The following is a 25,572-nucleotide window of genomic DNA, read 5'->3' as shown; positions in this document are numbered from 1 at the left end:
TCATCAAGAGGCTCTTTAATTCTTCGCTTTCTGCCATAAGGGTGGTGTCATCTGCATATCTGAGGTTATTGATATTTCTCCTGGCAATCTTGATTCCAGCTTGTGCTTCTTCCAGCCCAGCGTTTCTCATGATGTAGTCTGCTTATAAGTTAAATAAGCAGGGTGACAATGTACAGCCATGACATACTCCTTTTCCAACAACAACCAGTCTGTTCCATGTCCAGTTCTAACTGTTGCCTCCTGACCTGCATACAGGTTTCTCAAGAGGCAGGTCAGGTGGTCTGGTATTCCCATCTCTTTCAGAATTTTCCACAGTTTATTGTGATCCACACAGTCAAAGGCTTTGGCATAGTCAATAAAGCAGAAATAGATGTTTTTCTGGAACTGTCTTGCTTTTTCGATGATTCAGTTTAAAAGGATTAAACTTTAATAAATATAAATCAGATATGATAGTTACCAGAGTTTTATTTAAATGCCTTTTGGATTTAACTGGCTCTGAGTTTTTTTTAGGTGTGGTTCTTGGATCACTTGCATTAGTAGTATCTGATTATTAGAATGTAGGATCCTGACATGCGCCTCAAACCTGTATGCACACACTCATGCTCACTCAGTTGTGTCCAACTCTTCGTAACCTTTTGGACTGTAATCCGCCAGACTCCTCTGTCCACACGATTTTTTTCAAAAAGAATATTGGAGTGGGTTAACCATTTCCTCCAGGGGATCTTCCCAACTCAGGGATCAAACCTGAGTCTCCTGTATCTACTGTATCTTCTGATTTGCAGGTCGATTCTCTACCACTGAGCCATCACAGAAGCCCTGTAGGCACATTTGAGTTTTTAAGACTAGATGGTGCGTGGTAGCAAATAAGGAAGGAGTCATGCATAAAAAGTCACTCATTTAAGTTACCACTCTGAGTTAGATCAAAATAAGACTAAATTTATAAAATATCATTTGATCAGAATTAAATCTATATTTTAATCTCACCCCTGTCACATCCATTTCAAATAACCCATTTCTCTTTGCTTTCATGGTTTCTCTGCTATTCCTGTTAGTTTTAATGACCAACTATTTAGTACATACAGTCTTTGTACAGTTCATGTTCTTTTGTTAAATATGCCCCATTTACTAAGTTCCTTAAAGTAGAGAATCACTGCCATGTTACCTAGAATACTCACAGTAGAGATAATCATCTGTAGGCCTCTTCATTACATGTCTGCTCAAAAGCTAGCTTTTAGGATGCCTGCTCTATAATCGTGATAACCACAGATGTACAATTTCTCTTAGTTTTAACCTGGGCCCTGTTTTACCTAAGGCCTCATAGTTCCCTGTGATATTCAGGCTGAGATTAACTAATCTGTCAAAACAGTGGGCACATGTCTCTGGAATCTAGTTAGTACCAGTGCCATCAAAGAGCCACCAAAGAATTTTAACCCCAAGTGACTCAACCAGCTCAACATAATGCCTTTTTTTGGGACCAAGGGTAATCCATGGCTAATGTTTAAATAACAGTGATAATTCTGTGCAGTAATAACTTAAAACCTTCCTGTGCTTTGGGTAGTTGAAAGTGAAAGTGGTAGTTGCTCTGTTGTGTCCAACTCTTTGTAACCCCATGTACTGTAGCCCTCCAGGCTCCTCTGTCCATGGAACTCCAGGCAAGAATATTGGAGTAGGTTGCCATTCCCTTCTGCAGGGGATCTTCCTGACCCAGGGATAGAATCCAGCTGGGTCTCCTTCATTGCAGGTGAACTCAACCATCTGAGCCACCGGGGAAGGTTGTAGGTTATTCCTTTCTGTAACTTTTTAACTGGCAATTTAGAAGAAAAATATAAGAAACTATTAAAATACAGTTTTTAACTATAGATATGTGTCTGGATATTCTAGGCTTTGGTATGGATTTAGTCTAGCTTAATGATGATGTTTCCTCCCAACCCTCCCTGAAGTGGCGGGGTGGGAATGTGTGTATAGATGTATATATGTACACACATATTTTTGTTTGTATACGCTCTTGAACCACTCTTGATGTGTGAGGTAAGATGTCTTTTAGATGAAGATTCAGGCCTTTTAGTAGTACCTAGTGGGCATTTATTTATTTCCACCACTCATTGCTCATTTCTCCCATACATTCACATCACCACCACAACATGTCATGTTTGTAACTTTAATCTTTTCCAGTAGATGTTAAAAATATTTTCTGAGGTTTAAAAAAGTCCAAGATTTGAGCATTTAATATTCATCTTTAAGAAAATTCACATAAGGCTAGAAGTAAATGGTTGTATAGCTTGTCCACTGGACTAGGTCATTTGCTTGTAATTTTTCTTCTCCATTATGTCTTCGCTTAGGTCCTTTTCATTGCTTCAGAAGTGTCTCTGCTTTACCTTTCCACCTATGACTTTTCCCGAGTCACTTTTCTTTCAGGCTTATCCTTTATGCCACCTTTTCCAGGAAACATTTTTTATCTGTTTCTTTCTTGCTTACCAAGGTAAATATGCCATTCACATTAAAAGCAAAATTTCTATACTCTGTTTATGGTACTCATTCTTTTTACAAAATACTTGTATGTGCTTATTTATTGTTTGGTGAAAGCTGTTTAAAAAAGGTTAGGAATGAAAGTTTTTTATCTCACTCATCTTTATGTCTTTTGAGCAGTTTCATTTGTATTGTAGATATAGTTCTTTAATTAAAGCATTTATTTAATTTGGCATTACTTTATGCACAAATAGATGAAACATTATTGAATGATGTTAATTTCTGATTTTTTTGGCAACAGGTATTTATTACATGTCATGTTTATGTTCATTGTTGTCCTATAAAAATGGAGGGTATATAAAAATGAAGGGTATTTTTTTTTTAACTTGGCGAGACTATTTTGTCCTGTGGCTCAGAAACTGGAGCCTATAATATAGACTGAAGTAAGTCAGAAAGAGAAACACCGATACAGTATATTAATGCGTATATATGTAATTTCGAAAGATGGTAATGACGACTCTATTATGCAAGACAGCAAAAGATGCAGCAGTGTAAAGAACAGACTTTTTGGTCTGTGTTGGAGAAGGCGAGGGCAGGATGATTTGAGAGAATAGTATTGAAACATGTATATTACCATATGTACAATAGAAGACATGAAGAGGGTACTCAAAGCAAGTGCTCTCGGACCACCCAAAGGGGGTGGGGTGGGGTGGGGAGGGAGGTGGCAGGGGGGTTCAGGCTGGGAGGACATGTACATCTGTGGCTGATTCATGTTGATGTATGGCAAAATCCACAATATTGTGAAGTAATTAGTCTCTGATTAATAATTAAAAATAAATTAAGTATAGCATTGTAGTGTAAAAGGAGGGGTAGTGCATAATTAATATATGCAAATATGTAAATTTATAAGTATAAAGTTTTGTATTATCAAGAGCTGTTCTATGTGTGGTAGAGAATACTGCTTTAGCAAAAGGGGAAGATACTTGAATCTGGGAAATCAGTCTTGAACCAAGGATAGGGGACATGTATTCATGTGGTATTAACTGCCTGGTTAAAGTTCATCTCTTTATTGATCAGTTATTAAAAAATATAAGATTTTTAGTACATAGATGTAAGATGTAAACATTTGATGTGTTATTTCATTTGCAAGCTACCTAAAACAAGTTTGAAGAGAGTGGTGCTATCCTTACATTTATAAGATGAAGAAACTCAGGCTCAGAAAAGTTGAGGGAGACCAAACTGTCTTGGTGTCCTAGCTCATTTTTTTAAGCATATCTAGCTTTTTTTTTTTTTTTTCCTTTTTGAGAATACAGGAGAATGTGCAAAGTGTGTCTCTGAATGTGGCTTTGTTTTTGGGAAATAATCTCTGTCAATCTTATTTAGTCGCATTTAAGTCATGATTAATAGGAATTCACTACTAAAGTATAGTATAAGGTCTTTAAAGGATTCTGCAAAAGAATATAATTGATATCCCTTTGTGTTTAGGCGTGAATTGCCCTTTACTAAGTCAGCTCATCTCACCAATCCTTGGAATGAACATAAGCCAGTAAAGATTGGACGTGATGGACAGGTTTGTTGTTTTAATTGATTCTAAAAACATATATTTAATCACTCTTCTAGAAATCTTTATTAAAAGATATTTTAAAACCATTTTGAATGAATTTGTGGGAATGATTGGGGAAAATATTCTTATTTGGAGTTTGTGATTACTGTACCTATGACTGACTGATATGACCTCCATTAATGTAGAAAGGTAGATTTATATGGTACTTGATTTATACAATTGAAGCAAAAGCTTTTGAAGAGAACTGGCATGATTTTAAAAAATCTTTCAGGTTTAGGTTTTTCATTGTATTATTACTGTTTAACAGATTCTGATACATTTTAGAAATACCACTTAATATCTTTACTGAAGTTTTCTGAATAGAAGAAAACTTTATTAAAAGGAGATGAGTATGTGTATACACAGGTTGTCGAGTCTGCAGATGAAATTGAAAATGTGCAGTGATTTAAAATAAACCTAGGCCTGTGACCCTTAATTTTCTAAATGTAATTTTGAACCCAGTTTTTATTGCTCATAAGTGAAAATATTGGTAATTTAAAAGAAAAATTATACCAAGCCCATAGATTAGTTTGCCCTTGTTTATATATTTCAGTGCATTTAGCAATTCATAACCATGAAAATTGTTGACACACACTAAACATTTTTTCTCCATTGTATTAAGATGGATCACTTCGTCCTGGTACTTAATGTATTTTGCACAAAGAAATATTCCTTTGTTACAGAGGGTGACTGTCACAGATTCCGTGACAGAATCTTGGAGATTCTGTGCTATGCTTAGTCGCTCAGTTGTGTCCCACTGATTGCAACCCTGTGGACTGTAGCCCACCAAGCTCCTTTGTCCATGGGAATTCTCCAGGCAAGAATACTGGAATTGGTTGCCATGCCCTCCTTCAGGGTATTTTCCAAACCCAGGGATCAAACCCGGATCTCCTGCATTGCAGACGGATTCTTTACCACCTGAGCCACCAGGGAAACCATTTTCCCCCTTACATAAATACATGCAACACTTTTGAAAAAAGTTTTTTCAAGTCTTTCAAGGAAGTTGATTGGAATCTCATGGGATCATCAGCCTTGAGAAGGAAACCTCCAAGTCAGCCTGTTTTTGTTCTGTACATCAGGAAAATACAAAGTCTATCAAAAGTTTCTCCTTTTTTTCATTTTTTAAATTACTGCTTTCTTATTCTAGGAAATTGAACTTGAATGTGGAACCCAGCTTTGTCTTCTATTTCCCCCTGATGAAAGTATTGACTTGTATCAGGTCATTCATAAAATGCGTCACAAGAGAAGAATGCATTCTCAGCCCCGATCAAGAGGACGACCATCCCGTCGAGAACCAGTCCGGGATGTGGGAAGGTTAGAAACGTTCTTTGGACTGATAATAGGCACATATATCAGAATAACATGATGGAGGAATGTGATTCGTCAAAAGTTTGTCCTGCGGTAAAGAAGAAAGAGAAAATCCTCAAATCAAGCTGCATGGACTAGTTTGTGGCTTCATTGAGGATTTCAGATGGTCATCTTGGTCTCAGTCATTTTTCAAGAGGAAAATGGGGATCTTTCCTTATGCAGAAAAAATTATCTCCTAAAGAGCGATAACCAGTTTAGATTAGATAGTAATCTGATAATACAATGTATACCAATGAAATAAGGTAGGCCTTTGTTGCTAAGAACAGGCTAGAAAGGAGGAAGAGGAGGAAGTCTTTATTTGCAAAAATTGTTAATATTTTGTAAAAAGCCTTTTCTTTCAGGTGTGTCTCTGGATAAGCCTTATCAGATATGGGACTTTTATAAAGGATCACTATTATTTTTTCAGAAGATGACGCCTCATTTATTAGAGGATAAAATATTTTAAGTTATTTTGATATTCAAGAGGAGCATTGTTGGGACTATCTCAGATTTTATCATCGTGATGTGTTAACCCCATTCTCAATATTGTCTAACATGTACCCCGTGAATTCACACATCTTGCTGAGCTTCTGAAAACAGTAGGTTCTTTCCAAAGGTGATCAAGTGGCCCTGGGAGACCCGGCAACAAACCAAAAAGAAGGGCTGTTGCTGTGTCTGTTTACAGCTTTTCCAGATGCTGGCAGTACCTGTGGACTTAAAGTGTTTTTTAGAGGATCGCCATGGTTGTTGATTACTGCTTTATGAACTAAACAGCATTTTCCAGGAAAAGGGGTTTTAACTTGTTACAGAATTGGAGAAGTCTTTGCAAAGGACTGATTTAAGCCCTTCACCCAACACCTTTCCCTGAGTAGATTTGCATACAGCTAAATCTAAAATATTCTGCTAAAGACTGTTGGATGTGTGGTTGATGGGATGAAACCTTTGGTTAAGTTTCCTTTTGGTGGAAACATCCTGTGGTAGGTACAGATAATCCAACAAGAGTCCCCATTTCTTTGAGCTTAAGAAGGACACTGTCAAGTAGGTAGGAGGAAACCTGGCAGAGCCCCCTTACTTTTGGCCTAAAAGGACTGATCACCAAGATGTCTTTTGAAGTTTTAAGCTAAGAGATTTCCAGTGCAATGCAGTACATACAAGTGAAGTTTTACCTCAGATTTTCAATGGACTGTAAACTATACTTATTACACCACTCCTCCTCTCAAGCCTGCCAGGGCCTCCATATTTGTATGTGGCTTACAGCTTACAGTCAGTAGTTGGACTACTTTATGAACTGTTACTATCATGTTTTATACCGGTCGTAAATGCACTCCCCAAACTACAGGAAAGCGGTATGTTTATTTTTTAAACCAGTTTTTAATTTTCTTAGTCTTATTTATTGTAGATGCAACTGTTTTTATTATGTTGGGGGGGCTTGGGTTTATTGCAGCTTTGTAGTTTGAGTGAACTTGTGTTGCAGAAGTTTATGAAAGCAGTAAACATTCAGAAATAACTGGAAAGCTAGTGACGCCCAGGTTATTACAGAGATTTTGACAGTAAGGGTAAAGAGATATATTTATTATTACCTTAAAAAACTTGAAATTTTGTTTTTTATTTTGTGTAGCTCTTTATTAAATGCTAAGTAAAATGAAGTGTATTTTATGATGTATATACGTTAACCTTAATGGTTACATTAACCATTGAGATTTATGAAAGATAGTGAAGAGCAGCCTGCTGCAGATAGTAAAATTTCACCTTCTAAAGAATACATTTTGAATTTGTATTATGAAACTCTGTTAAAACTCTGCCCCATTATTTGCCAGTTTATTTTAAGGCATTGTTTCTGGGAAAAAATTCCCACAATTTGTAAATGTTATTAATTTTCGAAATTAGTTTTTCAAAGTATTTAAACATTTTAAAAACTTTCCTGTAAAATAACTTTTAATAAGTATAAAATTTTCTGTATGATCATGTGAAAAGTATAATTTTGTACAAAGCAGAAGAAAAATATTTAAGAAATACATAATTTTCTTTAGATTTAACCTAAAATGACATTAATGAGTTTAAATATATAGATTTTAGGGTTACCTGTTGTGTAATGATGAGAGGTTTTTTTTCCCCTTTTTTACCTGAATGAAGACTTTATTCAGAAAAGTGCTTTAATTGTTAAACTGGATATTTATATTAGCTTTAAAAGGGTAGCTCATTTACTTTTGTTTAGATTACTAAAATGTGATTTACATATTTTGAGCAGATTACTTTTAAAGTGTCTGATCATAACACAAGGATTAGAGAATATGTTTCTAGCAATACATCTAACGATTGGTGTATGATACTTTGAGGAATTAAAATTTAGAGATTTTAAGAGGTTTGTCCACCAAAGATGAGGCTGTTATTTTAAAGGAAATAATGAGCTTTTCTTTGTACGTATTTCTGTCAGAAACTCTTGCTTTGCTGTTTGTTCTCCTAGCAGTTTTTGGTTTAATTTCTAATGTGTCTAATTTATGTAGGCGTCGACCAGAAGATTATGATATTCATAACAGCAGAAAGAAACCAAGGATTGACTATGCCCCTGAGTTTCATCAGAGACCAGGTTAATATTTTATAATCCTGCAGATATTTGACTTGAAGTTATTAAAAACAACAGCACAGAATCTTCTATCATGACCCTATAGTTTTAAAAGTGAGAAAACTTAAGGATGGAGCTATTAATTACCTGAAATTGCAAGAAATGGAAAACTGCACTTGTGTTTTAAGATTAAATGTAGTCAGGGAAAGCAATGATCTTACGCGATTACTAGGATTTTTATTCTCTTTGATACTTAGTATTTCCTGTGGTAGAAAGCTTTAATTGGAAACTGAAATTATCCTATATTTTTCTAAATAAAAACATCTTTGACTTTCATATTTTTAGAGAGGAATGGGAAATGCTTGGTTTGTAATCTAAAAACAGCTTTTCAGTTAACCTTTCCCTTACTGGAGTTGAAAAAGGCACACTGTAGTCAAGAGAAGGTATTTATTTAAAAGTCAGTGATAACACTTATAAAAATCAGACCATTTGGGAGTTGGTGTTAGTGAGCATTACAACATTGTTACATGACAGATGGCTTGATAAGCCTCATTCTTCTCCAAATTGAGATATTCTGAAGAAGTAAAATTTTTCCCTAGTAACTTGGCCACTTAGACTTTTTCACATTTTAATTTACTAAGTCCTTATGAGAAGAGGAGGGGAGACTATTTCTCTGATTACCATGGTTCTTTCATTTAAAATGTATATATTTTACTTTTTGCAACTTTTGTTAATTTTGTTTTTCTCCCCTTAAATTTGCATTTTTTAAAGCTTTGGTTGACTTAGCAAGGCTTATGTATACTCAAGGTGGAAGGTAAACATTTGTTTTAAGGAAGACCTATTACAGTGTCCTCAAGATAATTCCTCTGTCCTTACCTTCCTATGGTGCAGCATGAAGATATTTCTGTCTAGCAAGAATTGGGGTGTGGATTTAGAAGATCCATATGCAAACCTCTAACAGTTTATAATTCTGTGATATCAGTAAGTTATTTAGTTACTTTCTAATTATCATGTAATCTGAGAAGAAAATCTGAAAATGGAACAGTATGATAATAGCATCATTTAATAGCGTCACTATTATATCATGGGAAGAATTGAAATGAGTGGTAAGGAAGGTTTAATTATGATGCCATAATAAAAAATATAAGTTTGATATACTAAAATGCTTGATGTTTGAACAGGGTATTTAAAGGATCCACGATACCAGGAAGTAGATAGGTAAGTTGGGTTCATTTTTGTTCAGTTTTGAATTACATTCTTGGAACTAGTTTATGAACCACCTGAATTTAGTTTCACAAATCTTATTCCCAACAGACGGTTTTCAGGAGTTCGCCGAGATGTATTTTTAAATGGGGTAAGCATTTCATTTTTTTTAATTTAATGCACATAAAGTCAGTATCTGATTTATTTTGTAAGTTCTGGGTTTTTTATTTATTGACATTATCATCTTTCATTTTAGTCCTACAATGATTATGTGAGGGAATTTCATAACATGGGACCACCTCCACCTTGGCAAGGAATGGTTTGTATTAATTCTGTTTTTGCAAGTTATATAACTTCATTGGCAGTTCCATACGTTTTGAATGCTTACTTGGAGTATGATTGTTATAGTTACCCATTAAGAGACTTAAAATACATGTCTTTAGTGATAAGTAAAATTGCATGCTGTTTTTAAAGTAAAGGCTTATGAATGGTTGGATTTGTATAGTGGAGGCTTAGTTGATAAATGTTATGATTTATTATTGTGGTGACTAGTAGTGTAAACTTCAGGGTTCAAACTTCAGGGTTCAAACTTCTCAACTCTGACTTTAGATAAGTTTCATAATACATTTTTGTCTTAGTTTTCCTTATCTATGAAATTGGGGCATCCATTCATTCTTTGACTCATCAGACTATTTAGCACCTGTTCTTTGCACGGCACTGTTTGCTCTGGGTGCACATCAGTGAATAAATCGGACCGTATGCCTGTGCTTGTATAGTTTAAAATGCAATGGAATAGTGTCAGCCTTGTAGGACTGTCAAGAAGCTAAGTTTGCAAAATACATGTTAAATTTAGCATAGTGCCTGACCCTGATATTCAGTAAATTCTCTATATTAAATAAGGTTAACTGAAACTTGTTCCTAAACTTTAATTTTTTTCTTTCTCTAAGAAAACTGGATGTTCTTCTTAGAGTGTATTTTAAGGTATTAAAGATAGCTGAAGCATTAATTCCTAATAAAATAAAACAACTTGGAAGTTTAATTTGTTCTGATTGTTTCTTACCTTTTTATCTTAAAATGCTGCCTGTAATGTGGCCTTTTCATCTGACTTTTGTTTCACTTAAGGTACTGTATACAGACAGATGAATTATTTCTTTCCTTTAGAGTATGAAATTTAAAAAATATTTAATAGTAATATCTTGGCCCTAACTAGAGGGAGAACTACCTTGATTTTCCATAATTCATTTTATAATTGCATTTAAAGTCATTAGCTCTTTAAATACATTTGTGCATAGTATTAAGATGACTGATTCTAGAGTCAGAATGTCTGATGTTGTGTCTAACTTCTATCCCCTTTAGTAGCAATGTGAATTTGAGCAAGTGACCTAACCATTTGGTGCTTCAATCTCCCTTTTTATAAACTAGGATTACATAATAATACTATTACCTGTAATTCTGTTAGTACCTATCTGTAGGGTTGCTGTGGGGATTAAATGAGACTTGTGCTTAGGACGGTGCCTGGATAATAGTAATCACTGTATAGGATAGGCTTTTGATTTCTAGTGGTATTTATATGGTATGTAAGTATAAATGTTAAATGTTAGATGACGGAGTTTAAATATTCAGGAGTTTATTACACACATTTTCTTTCAACAAGCAAATAAAGAGGGTGTCTTAAAGAATGTTAATGTCATCAAAGTAAATAGCTTCAACAGAGTAAATTCTTTCTTTGGGATGGGTGGTTTGTATAGGGGAATTCTAAGAATGATTTGTTACAAGGATGTTTTTTATATGCTTATGGAAATGGTTTTCTTTTTTTAGACTCCTTATCCTGGAATGGAACAACCTCCACACCATCCTTACTATCAGCACCATGCTCCACCTCCTCAAGCTCATCCCCCTTATTCAGGACATCACCCAGTGCCACATGAAGCAAGATACAGAGATAAACGAGTAGTAAGTGCACAAGAAGGCAAAAGCGTGAGGGAACTACTTAGAATTCTGTAGATAATTTAAATGTGGGGGACACCGACTTATTGGAAAAGACCCTGATATTGGGAAGAATTGGAGAGCAAGAGGAAAAGGGCAACAGAGCATGAGATAGTTGGAAGGCATCCCAACTCAATGGACATGAGTTTGAGCAAGCTCCTGGAGATGGTGAAGGACAGGGAAGCCTGGCGTGCTGCAGTCTATGGGGTCAAAAAGAGTCTGACATGACTTACTGACTGAACAACAACCAGATTATGTTGATTAACAGATAATGGTTTCATATTCCTACTGCAGATTGTTTAGGCTAATCCCTTTGATTATTTAAGTGGATTATTTTTGAGTTAATATTTCTGTGTCTTCAGATAGTTGGGCTGAGTTTGTTTATTAAATGCTATACACATGATGACTCTGCTGGGCCACATAAACTTCTTTTTATCTTCCCACATGATGAAGAACATGCATGTCTGAGAACCAATCAGAGCAGTAGTTTCCTATCTTTGAGATACTTTCACTGTCATTTATTTCCTTATCTCATTAAGTTATTAATCCTTCAAAATAAAGTCACACTAGGACCATTAATATTTAGTAAAACAATCTGAGAATTCTAACAGACTTCTGGAGAAGGAAATGGCAGCCCACTGCAGTATTCTAGCCTGGAAAAACCTGTAGACAGAGGAGCCTGGCAGGCTGCATGCAGTTCATGGAGTCACAAAAGGAGTTGGACATGACTTCACAACTGAACAGCGGTAGACTTTTAGCAGTGTTTGTTTTTTTTTCCCACCACTCAGAGAAGTACACCGCCAATATATGATGAAATCTTAGTTGAATAGCTAGGTTGTGGTGTTTTTAAAAATGCCTTTTTTAAATGATCACATTATTTTCAAAAAAGGAAGTTTTTCTGAGACTCTTTTACCAAAATATTTTTGTCCTGTTTAACAGGTTGTGCTTCATGCACCATCATCTAGTAGCTTTCTGGTTAATATATATGTATAATATATTTTGTATTTAATCGCTTTTTTTGAATATACATGAAAGGTAGTGTGAAAATTTGAACCTTATAAGCTGACTTTTGAAGAAACAAAGTTCAGTAAGTAAAGATGAGTTGAGAACTGAAAGAGGAACTCCAGAGCAGGGGTCAAGTTTAGTAGTAGCCACAGTGACAGCCTTGCACCTCTCTTAGTTGCTTATCTTACCCTTCACTGTCCTCCTCAGCCTTATGTGTATTATTAGCTCTGTGTGAAGTAGACTTCACAGTCTTAACTGCAGTACATATTTTAAAAAAATTCTGTCAAGTTCTGTAAATTGTTAACAGTGATTTAGTTTGAAAGAAAATCAGGAATGGAAGGATTCCTAATTTCACCTTTAGAGGGCGGAGTTGGTTTGCTTTAGTTTGTAGACTCAAAGGAGGAAAAATTAAGTAGAATCCACCTGTTGCAGAAACACATTAGCATAGGTGGCAGCATGTATTGATGTTATTGATCATGTGGTTGAAGGTCATCATTAGGTGTTTATTTTGGCATAAGTCTTATCAAAGAGATTGGGTAGAGAAATTAAATAGAAAACTGACGGCAAGAAATCATTTTTTAAATGAGATCTGAGTAAATCATCTGTTGTGTCTAATTAATGACATCAGAATCCTTTTTCTAAACAGTGTCAAAATTGCTTTCTGTGAATTAATGCATTAAGGTATTTCTTTAGATTCTTCTCTCTACCAGACAGTAATTACCGTAAATGGACTTATAAATTCCGTTTGATTTTTGACATACCTTATCCATTTCTTACCTTTTCTAGCATGATTATGATATGAGGGTGGATGATTTCCTTCGTCGAACACAGGCTGTTGTCAGTGGCCGGAGAAGTAGACCCCGTGAAAGAGATCGGGAGCGAGAACGAGACCGCCCTAGAGATAACAGAAGAGACAGAGAGAGAGATAGAGGACGTGATAGAGAAAGAGAAAGAGAGCGATTATGTGATCGGGACAGAGACCGAGGGGAGAGAGGTAGATATAGGAGATAATGCGCTTTTGGAAGGAAGCACTGATTGTTTAAAGATACATAATCTTGTATTTTTCTTTTTGTGTGTGTTTACAAGTAGTAAATTTATTTTCAACTGTCTACTTAAAGTTCATTGTGTAGAAGGATTTATTATGACCCTCTTTGTTCCAAGCATGCAGTATAATAAGAACTGGAAAAACTCAAATCCTCCAAAAATGCACAGTTGACAATTTGAGTTGACACTTTTATTGGGACAGAATGGAACAGTCCAAGAATGTAGATACTGATTCAGTCTCTGTAAATCTTCATCTGCTTATAGGGTGTTCATCCTAGAGTTATTTTTTGTTCATTTTCTTTCTTTCGGATCTTGATTGATGACTGCCATGATATTTTGCTTTGATGTATTTCTAAATGTAGTTGCACACGGTTCAGTAAAAATAATGCTGCTATCAAGTATGCAAATATTGAAGTATGATGGTTTGACTCTATGGCAGTGTTGTAGCAGCCTCTTGGTTTTTTCCTTTCCCTCTTTTTTTTAATCTTAAAAAAGTCACTTTTTATTTTTCTTCGTCTTCAATGATGAGAGCAATATTAAGAAGACATTGCTATCTAATTTTTAATCTTTTTAGATAGGAAAAATTCCTATGTTCAGTAGCATGGTTGATGCTATTGGTTTAGCCTTCTCCTCCAAACTGTATACATTGGCTTGGAATGTTCACAACTTGCGTGTGTGGCAGCGGAAGATAATTCCCATATTCTACATTGCTACTGTTTTGTATAAAATAAATTGGTAAAAGATTGACACTTATCTCCTGTGTTTCATTCTTGTCTGAACGCAAGTTTGTTTTCTTGTGTATGATGTATGGGTTGGCCAAAAAGTTCATTTGGGTGTTCCCATATGATGTTATGGAAAGACCCAAATGAACTTTTTGACCAACCTATTAGTGGACATAAAAGAATGCTTTGTGCTTAAAATTGTGGGAACCCCATTTGTCTTTTTTGCATATTTTATCAAAAGTGATTAACCTAAGTCAATTATATATGAATGCTTACTTTTGTTTCTAATGTAAGAACTAATGGTACACAGTGGAATTTCATTGATATTTTGGTTAAGATATTTATTCATTTGGTAGCATTTTTGGATCTACTTTGGTTACAGGATTATTTTGTTTTTTTCATTTGTGTTCATCTTTGAGAAGTTAGTTATTTCCTATTTTACTTTTAAAATACACCTTTAAAATAAATCCTCATATAGTTACTTAAGTTGATCGTTAATCCCTCTCAGTAGTAACAAGCTGTATAAAATCTAGTTCGTAAGAGATTTTAAAATTTTTTTCATAAATCCACACGTTTTATTTATTTACTTTTCAGTAAGTTTAAATACTTGAAGGGTGAAACATCACACAGATTCTGTGTCCAGTAGCAGGAAGGTTGCTTTGGAATTTGGCATGAACCATGCCACTGTTTCTATGAGCGTGAGTTATCTTTCTCCAGATTACTCTGGTTTTGTTAGGTTATCTGCCAGGAGTTATTGTGGTGTTCTCTGCTTTGTACACATAAGCACATCTCTTGTCTGGATAGAATTCATCCAAAGCATATACAATTTTCAGCAGAGCTGTGTGCTCCCTCTGGTTCCATAGACCCCGCCTTTAGCCAGCAAAATGACCTTGTACCACAGCCTTCCAGACATATCTGTCGTTTTAGACATCTTGTTCCCAGCAGCCCTCCACAGAACCCAAGATAGCTGAAAGAGCTGTATTTTAAGTTACCATTTTGGCCTTTGTTATGTTGAATATTTAAATATTTGGCATATTTGCATGTTTGATCACATTTTTTCATTTTCATACACTGTCATAATTCTGTGCTAGATCATGTTTATAATTTTATTAGTGTCAAAAGAACTCAAGAACTTTGCTGTTGAACAATTTTTAAAACTGTCAGTTTACTGCTTTCATATTCTCACTGACATTTATAATGTTTTTCCATGCGCTCCCAATTAGTATTTAGGTTGGTGCAAAAGTAATTGTGGTTTTGCATTGTTGAACTTTGTCGTTTGATACTGAAATATATTCTTAAATAAATGTGGTCATGTTATACATCATTTTAGCACATTTCTCGCTTTATGTTTTTGCTAAAGACTTACTGCTGTTTAATTTAGACTAGAGAAATGATGTTAGACAAAAAGCAAATTCAAGCAATTTTCTAATTTGAGTTCAACATGGCTTTTATGTGACAATCAGCTTTGGTTGGACCAAGAAGCTCCAAAACACTTCCCAAAGCCAACTTGCACCCCCAAAAGGTCATGGTTACTGGTGGTCTGTTGTCAGTCTGATCCACTACAGCTTTCTGGATCCCAGCAAAACGTTACATCCAAGAAGTATGCTCAGCAGATTGATGAGGTGCACCAAAAAGGCCCAGTTCTTCTCCACCACAATGCCTGACTGCTCAACCAATGCTTCAGAAGTTGAAAGAACATCACTGTATTTGCCTGACCTCTTGCCAACTACCACTTCTTAAAGCATTTTGACAACTGTTTGCAGGGTAAATGCTTCTACAACCAGCAGGAGGTAGAAAATGCTTTTCAAGAGTTCATTGAATCCTGAAGCATGGATTTTTGTGCTACAGGAGTAAGCAAACTTGTTTCTCGTTGGCAAAAATGTGTTGATTGCAGTGGTTCCTACTTTGGTTAATAAAGATGCGTTTGAGTCTAGTTATAATGATTTAAAATTCACAGTCCAAAACCACAGTTAAAATTTGTACCAGCCTAATAGATATATATTGTTCAGTCGCTTAGTTGTGTCTGGTTTTTGTGACCCCATGGGCTGTAGCACACCAGGCCTCCCTGTCTTTCACCATCTCCTGGAGCTTGCTTAAAAATTCATGTCCATTGAGTCAGCGATGCAATCAATTCATCTCGTCCTCTGTCATCCCCTTCTTTCTGCCTTTCAAAGTCTTTCAAAAAAGATTTATTTTAAATGTCTGCAGTGGGGTTGAGAAGAAAGAACACTTATGTATTAAGAAACCTAGTTCTGAATCAGCATTGCCTTTGAGTAAACCAACTGGTAATGCATTTAACTAACATTTTGTTTATATTCATCAGTACATTTTACAAGTTAATACCAGTTCAGTTGTTCAGTTGTGTCTGACTCTTTGCGACCCCATGGTGTGCAGCACGTCAGGCCTCCCTGTCCATCATCCCAACTCTCGCAGTTTACTCAAACTCATGTCCATTGAGTCGGTTATGCCATCCAACCATCTCTTCCTCTGTTGTCCCCTTCTCCCGCCTTCAGTTTTTCCAAGCATCAGGAAGTGTGTACATATATTTAATTTAGTTACCCAACCATCATAAAAATTTTTGCTTCTTTTCATATTAGCCGTGTTTTTTATCTCAATCCCTCCACTGAGGAACTGTGACCACTATCTTTTGCTTTAGAAAAAGCTTTGCTTGTCTCTTCATCATCTTCCTTTACTACAGATTCTTTTATTTCTCTCCCTTTGCCAGCACTTTGGCTGTTCTAAATTGCTAGTCTGATGGGATGACATGAACCTTGACCCTCAAACTACCTTACCCTTGTCAGTTCGTGGTTATCACTAGCACTGAGTTCCACCCCCCTAAATTTTAGGCACCCCTCTGCATCCTGGGGCTTCCCAGGTGGTGCTAATGGTTAAGAACTCACCTGGCAATGCAGGAGAAGAGACTTAGGTTCGATCCCTGAGTCGGGAAGATACCCTGGAGAAAGGTACGGCAGCCTGTTCCAGTATTGTCTGGAGAATCCCTTGGACAGAGGACCTGGGCGGGCTACAGTCCATGAGGTTGGAGTTGGACATGACTTATAGACTTGAGCACACAGCATAGCGCACTGCATCCTGAGTCTCGGATTAATCCCTTCTTTCCCTGTCATGTAACTAAGATCCTGTCTCCTGACTGATAGCCGGCTCCGTTGTCCCCATTAACAGTTACTGTTTTCTTTGCACAGCGTATCAGTGGTTATGAGGAGTCCAAAATGTGACATTCATAGCTTCATGTTCAGTGCTAACTTTACTGTGACCCCTGATGGAACTGTCTTCACTATCGTACCCCCAGAAGCAGAACCTAGAACCTGGGTATTGAGCATTTTCAGGCTCACTCCCCCAACCCAGGTCTCAGGAGTTCCTCATTTTTCTATCTAGACCCTGACTTTGGTAGGAAAACTGTTGAGGTTGTCAGTTGAGTCTTCTCTGTAGACTGCTTTCTTTGCAATTATATTCTAAGCCTTGTTTGCTGCTGCTGCAGAAGAAAGAGCCTAAACACTGCCAAGGAGAACTTCTGACTTGCACAGTGTATTTTGATTTGATGTCTACTTAAATTGAGTTTGTCATTTACAAGACTTCCAAAACTTTGTTTAAGGAAAAAACCAATGTCATTCTGTAAATTGTATTATTACCAATAGTAATTTCCACATAGGCATTATCTGGTGGCTCAGATGGTAAAGAATCTGCCTGCAGCGCAGGAGACCCGGGTTCCATTCCTGGGTTGGGAAGATCCCCTGGAAAAGGGAATGTCTACCCACTCCAGTATTCTTGCCTGAAGAATTCCGTGGACAAGCAAGCCTGGCAGGCTATAGTCCATGGGTTGCAAAGAGTTGGACATGACTGAGTGACTAACACTTTCACAGCATACCGTCCATAAATCAATACTTTATCTTCTCCACACCCCTCACTGATTGTATGATTCTTATAAATTGTAATGTTACCAAATGCTAGGAGCTCTCAGTGTTGCACATATCATCAGGAGTGAGATTGTTATTGCTAGTTATCAATGAGTTAGACAGTTCCCACATCTTATCGTGCAGGTCTGCTTTTTAGAACCAGTTCTGGTACAGCCTATCTCAGAAAACAGAGGCAGAGATAAGGGTCAGAAAGCAGTAGTTTATTTCGAGAAATCCTAGGGTACAGGAGTAGGGAACTGGAAAGGATGAAACAGAAAGCGAGAAAAGTTAGTACATGTATTACGAAGCTAATGAGCAAGTGGAACCTAAGTCCACTGGGACCCAGTAAGAAGCCATGTAGAATATACTCACAAATGACCACCTGAATGATGGGAGAGGGCTCCTATTCAACATTCTGCTAGATTATGCATGTGTGAGATGAGTTCCTTCAGCAGTTTCATGCAGTGGTGTTAAAGAAGCTCTTGTGTAGAAAGAGAGATCTGCTATCAAATTACAACTGCAGAAGCTCCTTGGCACAGCAAAAGCTAGTGAGCAAAATGGGTTAAAAAGGTAGGAGATAGGACATAAGAGGTGTGAAATATACAAGCGCCCTCCCTTTTTCCTCATTTCATTTTGTAGTAATTATGAATGAAATATTTTTGACTACTTCTGAGGTTACTAAATAAGGTTAAACTTTTTATTTCTAATTTGTTCATTATGTTTATTCTGTATGTGTGTGTGTGTGTATTGTATGTGCTGGCCTTAATCTGCCATTTATAAGCTATCCATAAGTGTTTTCTGATCTTTGCTTGTCTTTCTGTATTTAAGCATGAACAATAGATCAAACACATCACTGGGATTTCTTTGTACCTGTAAAGGATTTCTTAACTATCTGGTTTTGATTTTCATGCTAAGTGTGTATTACTAGACATTACTCAAGGGACCCATACATGTCAGAATGAGAAAGGATTTACTTTGATGTGTTACAGTGATTTTAGGTACTTTATTTCTCCCTGGATAATTTTTCAATTTCTTTACAAAAAAACTCTAATTCTGGGAGTTGGGGGGTTGAAAAATGAGGGTAGATAGAATGTAGAAACCACAGTATAACAGTCTAGCTTCATATTTTTCTATTCTCTCACTAACTTTTTCTGCACCAGGATCCAATCCAGATTCATAGATTGCATTTAGTTGTAATATCTTAAGTCTCTTTTAATCTTAGATAATAAGTCTTTTAATCTTAGCATTTAGTTGTCATATCTTCATCAGATCAGTCCCTCAGTCCTGTCTGACTCTCTGCGACCCCATGAACCACAGCACGCCAGGCCTCCGTGTCCATCACCAACTCTGAGTCCACCCAAACCAATGTCCATTGAGTCGATGATGCCATCCAACCATCTCCTTTGTCTTCCCCATCTGCTGCCCTCAATCTTTCCCAGCATCAGGTTCTTTTCAAATGAATCCGCTCTTTGCATCAGGTGTCCAAAGTATTAGAGTTTCAGCTTCAATATCAGTCCTTCCAATGAACACCCAGCACTGATCTCCTTTAGGATGGACTGATTGGATGTCCTTGCAGTCCAAGGGACTCTCAAGAGTCTTCTCCAACACCACAGTTCATAAGCATCAATTCTTCAGCGCTCAGCTTTCTTTATAGTCCAACTCTCACATCCATACATGACTACTGGAAAAGCAATAGCCTTGATTAGACAGACGTGACAAAGTAATATGTCTGCTTTTCAATATGCTGTCTAGGTTGGTCATGGGGAAGGCATGGCAACCCACTCCAGTACTCTTGCCTGGAAAATACCATGAACAGGGGAGCCTGGTAGGCTGCAGTCCATGGGGTCACGAAGAGTCAGACACGACTGAGCGACTTCACTTTCACTTTTCACTGTCATGCATTGGAGTAGGAAATGGCAACCCACTCCACTGTTCTTGTCTGGAGAATCCCAGGGATGGCGGAGCCTGGTGGGCTGCCGTCTACGGTGTCGCACAGAGTCGGACCAGACTGAAGCGACAGCTGCAGCAGTAGCAGCTAGGTTGGTCATAACTTTCCTTCCAAGGAGTAAGCGTCTTTTAATTTCATGGCTGCAATCACCATCTGCAGTGATTTTGGAGCCCAGAAAATAAAGTCAGCCACTGTTTCCACTGTTTCCTCATCTATTTGCCATGACGTGGTGGGATCGGATGCCATGATCTCAGTTTTCTGAGTGTTAAGCTTTAAGCCAACTTTTTAACTCTCCTCTTTCATCAAGAGGCTCTTTGGTTCTTCTTCACTTTCTGCCATAAGGGTGGTGTCATCTGCATATCTGAGGTTATTGATATTTCTCCCAGCAATCTTGATTCCATCTTGTGCTTCCTCCAGCCTAGCGTTTCTCATGATGTACTCTGCATACACGTTAAATAAGCAGGATGACAATATACAGCCTTACGTCTTCCTTTTCCTATTTGGAACCAGTCTGTTCCATGTCCAGTTCTAACTTGCTTCCTAACCTGCATATAGGTTTCTCAAGAGGCAGGTCAGGTGGTCTGGTATTCCCATCTCTTTCAGAATTTTCCATAATTTATTGTGATTCACACAGTCAAAGGCTTTGGCACAGTCAAAAAGGAGAAATAGATGTTTTTCTAGAACTCTCTGGCTTTTTCAGTGATCCAGCAGATGCTGGCAATTTGATCTCTGGTTCCTCTGCCTTTTCGAAAACCAGCTTGAACATCTAGTTCACGGTTCCCGTATTGCTGAAGCCTGGCTTGGAGAATTTTGAGCGCTCCTTTACTAGGGTGTGAGGTGAGTGCAATTGGATAGTTTGAGCATGCTCTGGCATTGCCTTTCCTTGGGATTGGAATGAAAACACCTTTTCCAGTCCTGTGTCCCCTGCTGAGTTTTCCAAATTTGCTGGCATATTGAGTGCAGCACTTTTATAGCATCATCTTTCAGGATTTGAAATAGTTCAACTGGAATTCCATCACATCCACTAGCTTTGTTTGTAGTGATGCTCCCTAAGACCCACTTGACTTCACATTCCAGGATGTCTGGCTCTAGTTGAGTGATCAGACCATCGTGATTTTTTTAGTCTCTTTTAATCTTAGATAATTAATTTTTTTTTAAATCTTAGATAATTAATCTTTTAATCTTAGATAATCCTTGGTTGGTCTCTTTTTTTTTTCTTTCAGTTTTTCTTAATTTTGACAGTTTTGATAAATTATTGGCTAGTTATTTTATAGGATGACCCTCACTTGATGTTTACTTATGATTCAATTCAAATTATGTGTTTTTGGCAATAGTACTGCAGTGATGTGCTCTTCTCAGGATATCATTTTCAGGAGACACAGGATATTTCTATGTCTCATTAATGGTGATACTATCTTTGATCACTTGGTTAAGATGATGCTTGCAGGTTTCTGTACTGTACAATTATAATTTTTAAAATTTAAAATGAATTCAGTCAGTTCAGTTGCTTAGTTGTGTCCGACTCTTTGCAACCTCATGAACTGCAGCATACCCGGCCTCCCTGTCCATCACCAACTCCCTGAGTCCACCCAAACTCATGCCCATTGAGTCGGTAATGCCATCCAACCATCTCATCTTCTGTCGTCCCCTTCTCTTCCTGCCTTCAATCTTTCCCAACATCAGGGTCTTTTCAATTGAGTCAGCTCTTTGTATCAGGTGGCCAAGATATTGGAGTTTCAGTTCAACATCATTCCTTCCAATGAACACCCAGGACTGATCTCCTTTAGGATGGACTGGTTGGATCTCCTTGCAGTCCAGGGGACTCTCAAACGTCTTCTCCAACACCACAGTTCAAAAGCATCAATTCTTCAGCACTCGGCCTTCTTTATAGTCTGACTCTCCCATCCATACATGACCACTGGAAAAACCATAGCCTTGAGAAATGGACCTTTGTTGACAATGTGTCTGCTTTTCAATATGCCGTCTAGGTTGATCATAAGTTTCCTTGCAAGGAGTAAGCGTCTTTTCATTTCATGGCTGCAATCACTATCTGCAGTGATTTTGGAGCCCAGAAAAATAAAGTCAGCTTCTATTTCCACTGTTTCCCCATCTATTTCCCATGAAGTGATAGAAACAGATGCCATGATCTGTTTTCTGAATGTTGAGCTTTAAGCCAGCTTTTTCGCTCTCCTCTTTCACTTTCACTTTTTCCTTTTTCCTCTTCACTTTTTCACTCCTCTCCTGTTTCATCAAGAGGCTCTTTGGTTCTTCTTCACTTTCTGCCATAAGAGTGGTGTCATCTGCATATCTGAGGTTATTGTTATTTCTCCCGGCAGTCTTGATTCTAGCTTGTGCTTCCTTCAGCCTAGCATTTCTCATGATGTACTCTGCATACAAGCGAAATAAGAAGGGTGACAATATACATTCTTTCGTACTCCCTTTTCCTATTTGGAACCAGTCTGTTGTTCCATGTCCAGTTCTAACTTGCTTTTTGATGTGAATGCAGATTTCTCAAGAGGCAGGTCAGGTGGTCTGGTATTCCCATCTCTTTCAGAATTTTCCACAGTTTATTGTGATCCACACAGTCAAAGGCTTTGGCATAATCTATAAAGCAGAGATAGATGTTTTTCTGGAACTCTTTTGCTTTTTCAATTACTTAGAATTCTATGTATATATTATTCAGTGGATCCATTCTAATACTAAATAAAAATTGATGTAATACTATGCATATCAAACAAGTAGAATGAAAAATGAAAAGTATGAAATGTGATAAAGACCAGCATTTGTATGGATAGAAGTAACTAAGAAATAACACATAAAAATTGTGAGATTTTAATGTACTCTTTGAAACTGAGGAAACAAAAATTAGTATGAAATTGATTGTATTGGGAACAAAAGCAAGTTTCATCTTTTGAATTCTGTAGCTCCATATATACATTCTTTTCAGGAGCATACACACACGGAACATTTTATAAGATTGACCTTGGGCAGGGTCACAAATGAAATCTCAATGAATTCTAAAGTATTTATATGAAACATCTGTTGACTTCAATAAAATAAAAATAATTAAAAGGAAATGTCTTACCTGAAAATGCTTTAATTTGAAAAGATACAATCACTCTAATGTTCATAGCAGCACTGTTTAGCAAAGACAAGGAAGCAACCTAAATGTCCACTGGCGGATGAATGGATCAAGAAGATGTGGTGTGCGCACACAAACACACATAAACATAGTGGAATATTACTCAACCATAAGTGTATGCATGCTCAGTCATATCCTACTCTTTGTGACCCCATCGACTGTAGCCTGCCAAGTTCCTTAGTCTATGGAAATTTCCAGGCAAGAATATTGGAGTGGGTTGCCATTTCCTACTCCAAGGGATCTTCCCAACCCAGGGGTTGAATCCAAGTCTTCTTAATTGGCAGCCAGATCCTTGTACCACTGAGCCACCTGGAAAGCCCCACTCAACCATAAAAAGAATGAAATAATGCCATTTGCAACAGTATGGATGGACCTAGAGATTATTGTACTAGGTGAAGTAAGTCTGATAAATATCATGTGTTATTGTTTGTATGTGGAATCTAAAAAATAATACAAGTTTATTTACAAAAACATACTCACATAGAAAACAAATCTATGATTACCAAAGTAGAAGTGAGGGAAAGGATAAATTAGGATTTGGGGATTAGCAGATACAAACTGCAAACTGCTATATATAGAATAGATAACAACAAGGTCCCACTGTATATAGCACAGGGAGCTGTATTCAGTATTTTGTAATAAATTATAATGGAAAAGAATATATATATATATATCTCACTTTGCTGTACACCAGAAATTAACATAATGTTGTAAATCAACTGTCAAATTTTTTTTTAGGAAAGCATGTTTAGACTGTTCAGAGATGAAAGTGTAGTTAAGAATGAGTTGGGGTGGGAAGTTGACTATAAAAAGAACCATTTAGAAATTCTAGAAATCAGAAGTATATTCATTGATTATATGAACTAAAATGGAATTTAGTGGATGAACAGAAGAATGGATATGAGAAGTTGTAGATAGAATTAGTGGATTTTCTGTTTTTCTGACTGAACCTTAAGAAATAGAGCCTCTAGACCTGAAGGCTCTAGGAGTTTTCAGTGAACTGATTAGGATGTGTGTTTATTTGCTAATACATTACATCAGAGCTCTCCTGATTATCTGTGGTGCTTTTAAAGTTCTCATGTTTCTAATTGTTTTCCTGGCCATATTTACCCATCCTGTGCTACATTGCATTATTTGTGATCTGATTCGGTGTGTTTGCCTCCCTTTTTATTTCATTCTTTCCTGGGTCATGTAACCTGAATGTCCTCATTATGCCTGATCAACCCAGCTCCAAAGCTCAACTTCTCTGACCTTGAATTTCTGGTTAATTTTCACTAGTTAATCTGTCTTTTGTGAATCTTGTTTCTTTGCCAGTCACTTTCAGTCATGGTCATCCATGACTCTGGGATTGTAGATTTTTTGATTTTACAAATGACAAATTGACCTTTCATACCTTCTCTAAGCCAAGGAAGAATCAGTAGAAAAGCACCATAATAGAAAAGGAGTTCAGTACATACAAAAAAGAGTCTTGAATGGATAAAAACCAACAACAAACCAAAACCACCAGACCAAAGAATGGGCAATCATATTAATAGAGATTTGCCAGTTAATAAAATACTGTATTTCCATATATTTTGGATTGTTTGATTTAATATCCATCATAGAGGAGACACCAATTACCTGGCCACTCTAGTGCTGGTTTGATGGATGTGTGAACAGATTGCTGATGGGTTCAGAGATGAAAGTTTATGTGGGCTTTTAGGGGAGGAAGACTTTCCTTCTCTTTCTGGTTCATTGCCTGATCTAATAATTAAATTTACATAAGACAAATAAACGGGAAAAACAAATTTAATTTTGTATATACGAGAGCCCGTAAAAATATGAGACTCTAAGAAATGACCAAACAGGCAGATTTTATACCTTTTAGACAAAGAAATAATACCTTGATGAAGAATTGGCAAGATAAAAGGGTTTGCCCTTGGCATAGCAAATTCATGAAAAAGTAACAAGTTTTCTTTAAATAGTCTTCTCAGCCCTAGATTCCTTATCTCTGTTGATAAGGATGCCTTCTATTCTGGAATAGAGGGTAGCCTCACAGGGCAATTTATTCCCTGCTCTCAGTGGGGATAGAAGAATGTCAGAGTATCCTTACACCAACTTTCTCCTAAGTAAATTCACTTTCCTAAGTATTTAATTCAAAGTAGCATGCTAAAGTGGCATAGTTTGGGATGGCATTTTCGGCTCACCTCCAGGTCCAACATAATGGATTTCCTGTAGCTAGACTGAGCTAGCTATTACTGAAGTAGAAAATCTAATCTATTCTACCATACATTTGGACATTAAAGTGACCACCAGGGGTGCTGCAGACCCAAGGGGGTCTACTCTTACTCACCGATGTCAGGAGCTCTATCTACTACCACTTCTATGAACTTCATTTTAAACTCAAGCTGTGCCTTTTCTTTGGCTTCCCAGGTGGCACAATGGTAAAGAATCTGCCTGCCAGTGCAGAAGGTACACGTTCATTCCCTGGATCAGGAAGATCCCCTGGAGAGGGAAATGGCAACCCACTCCAGTATTCTTGCTTAGGAAATCCTGTGGTCAGAGGAGCCTGGTGGACTGTAGTCCATTGGATCACAGAGTCATACATGACTGAGCACTCACACATACACTCTATTCACCTGAATTTTATTAC

At 37.0% G+C, this 25,572-nt stretch overlaps 1 protein-coding gene and 1 pseudogene across 5 annotated transcripts in view; one reads left to right on the top strand and one right to left on the bottom strand.

The window, feature by feature from the left end:
- YTHDC1 (YTH N6-methyladenosine RNA binding protein C1) overlaps positions 1-15,263 on the top strand; it is a 38,332-nt gene extending 23,069 nt beyond the window's left edge. For 3 of the 5 annotated variants that reach the window (XM_065914739.1, XM_065914737.1, XM_065914735.1), the window contains 8 exons: positions 3,952-4,036; positions 5,217-5,383; positions 7,921-8,003; positions 9,161-9,197; positions 9,270-9,333; positions 9,439-9,501; positions 11,001-11,135; positions 12,960-15,263. In XM_065914739.1, the coding sequence (XP_065770811.1) occupies positions 3,952-4,036; positions 5,217-5,383; positions 7,921-8,003; positions 9,161-9,197; positions 9,270-9,333; positions 9,439-9,501; positions 11,001-11,135; positions 12,960-13,184 (859 nt within the window). In that variant the 3' untranslated portion in view covers positions 13,185-15,263. The remainder of the gene's footprint in view (positions 1-3,951; positions 4,037-5,216; positions 5,384-7,920; positions 8,004-9,160; positions 9,198-9,269; positions 9,334-9,438; positions 9,502-11,000; positions 11,136-12,959) is intronic. The other 2 variants (XM_065914738.1, XM_065914736.1) reach the window with 1 other exon arrangement.
- On the bottom strand, positions 14,539-14,852 carry LOC136153082 (large ribosomal subunit protein eL33 pseudogene; annotated as a pseudogene).
- Positions 15,264-25,572: the final 10,309 nt, after the last annotated feature.

This window comes from Muntiacus reevesi, chromosome 22, assembly GCF_963930625.1.
Source record: "Muntiacus reevesi chromosome 22, mMunRee1.1, whole genome shotgun sequence".
Lineage (NCBI taxonomy): Eukaryota > Metazoa > Chordata > Mammalia > Artiodactyla > Cervidae > Muntiacus > Muntiacus reevesi.
Note: the sequence above shows the minus strand (reverse complement) of the source record. Positions and strands in the feature narration are given on the sequence as shown.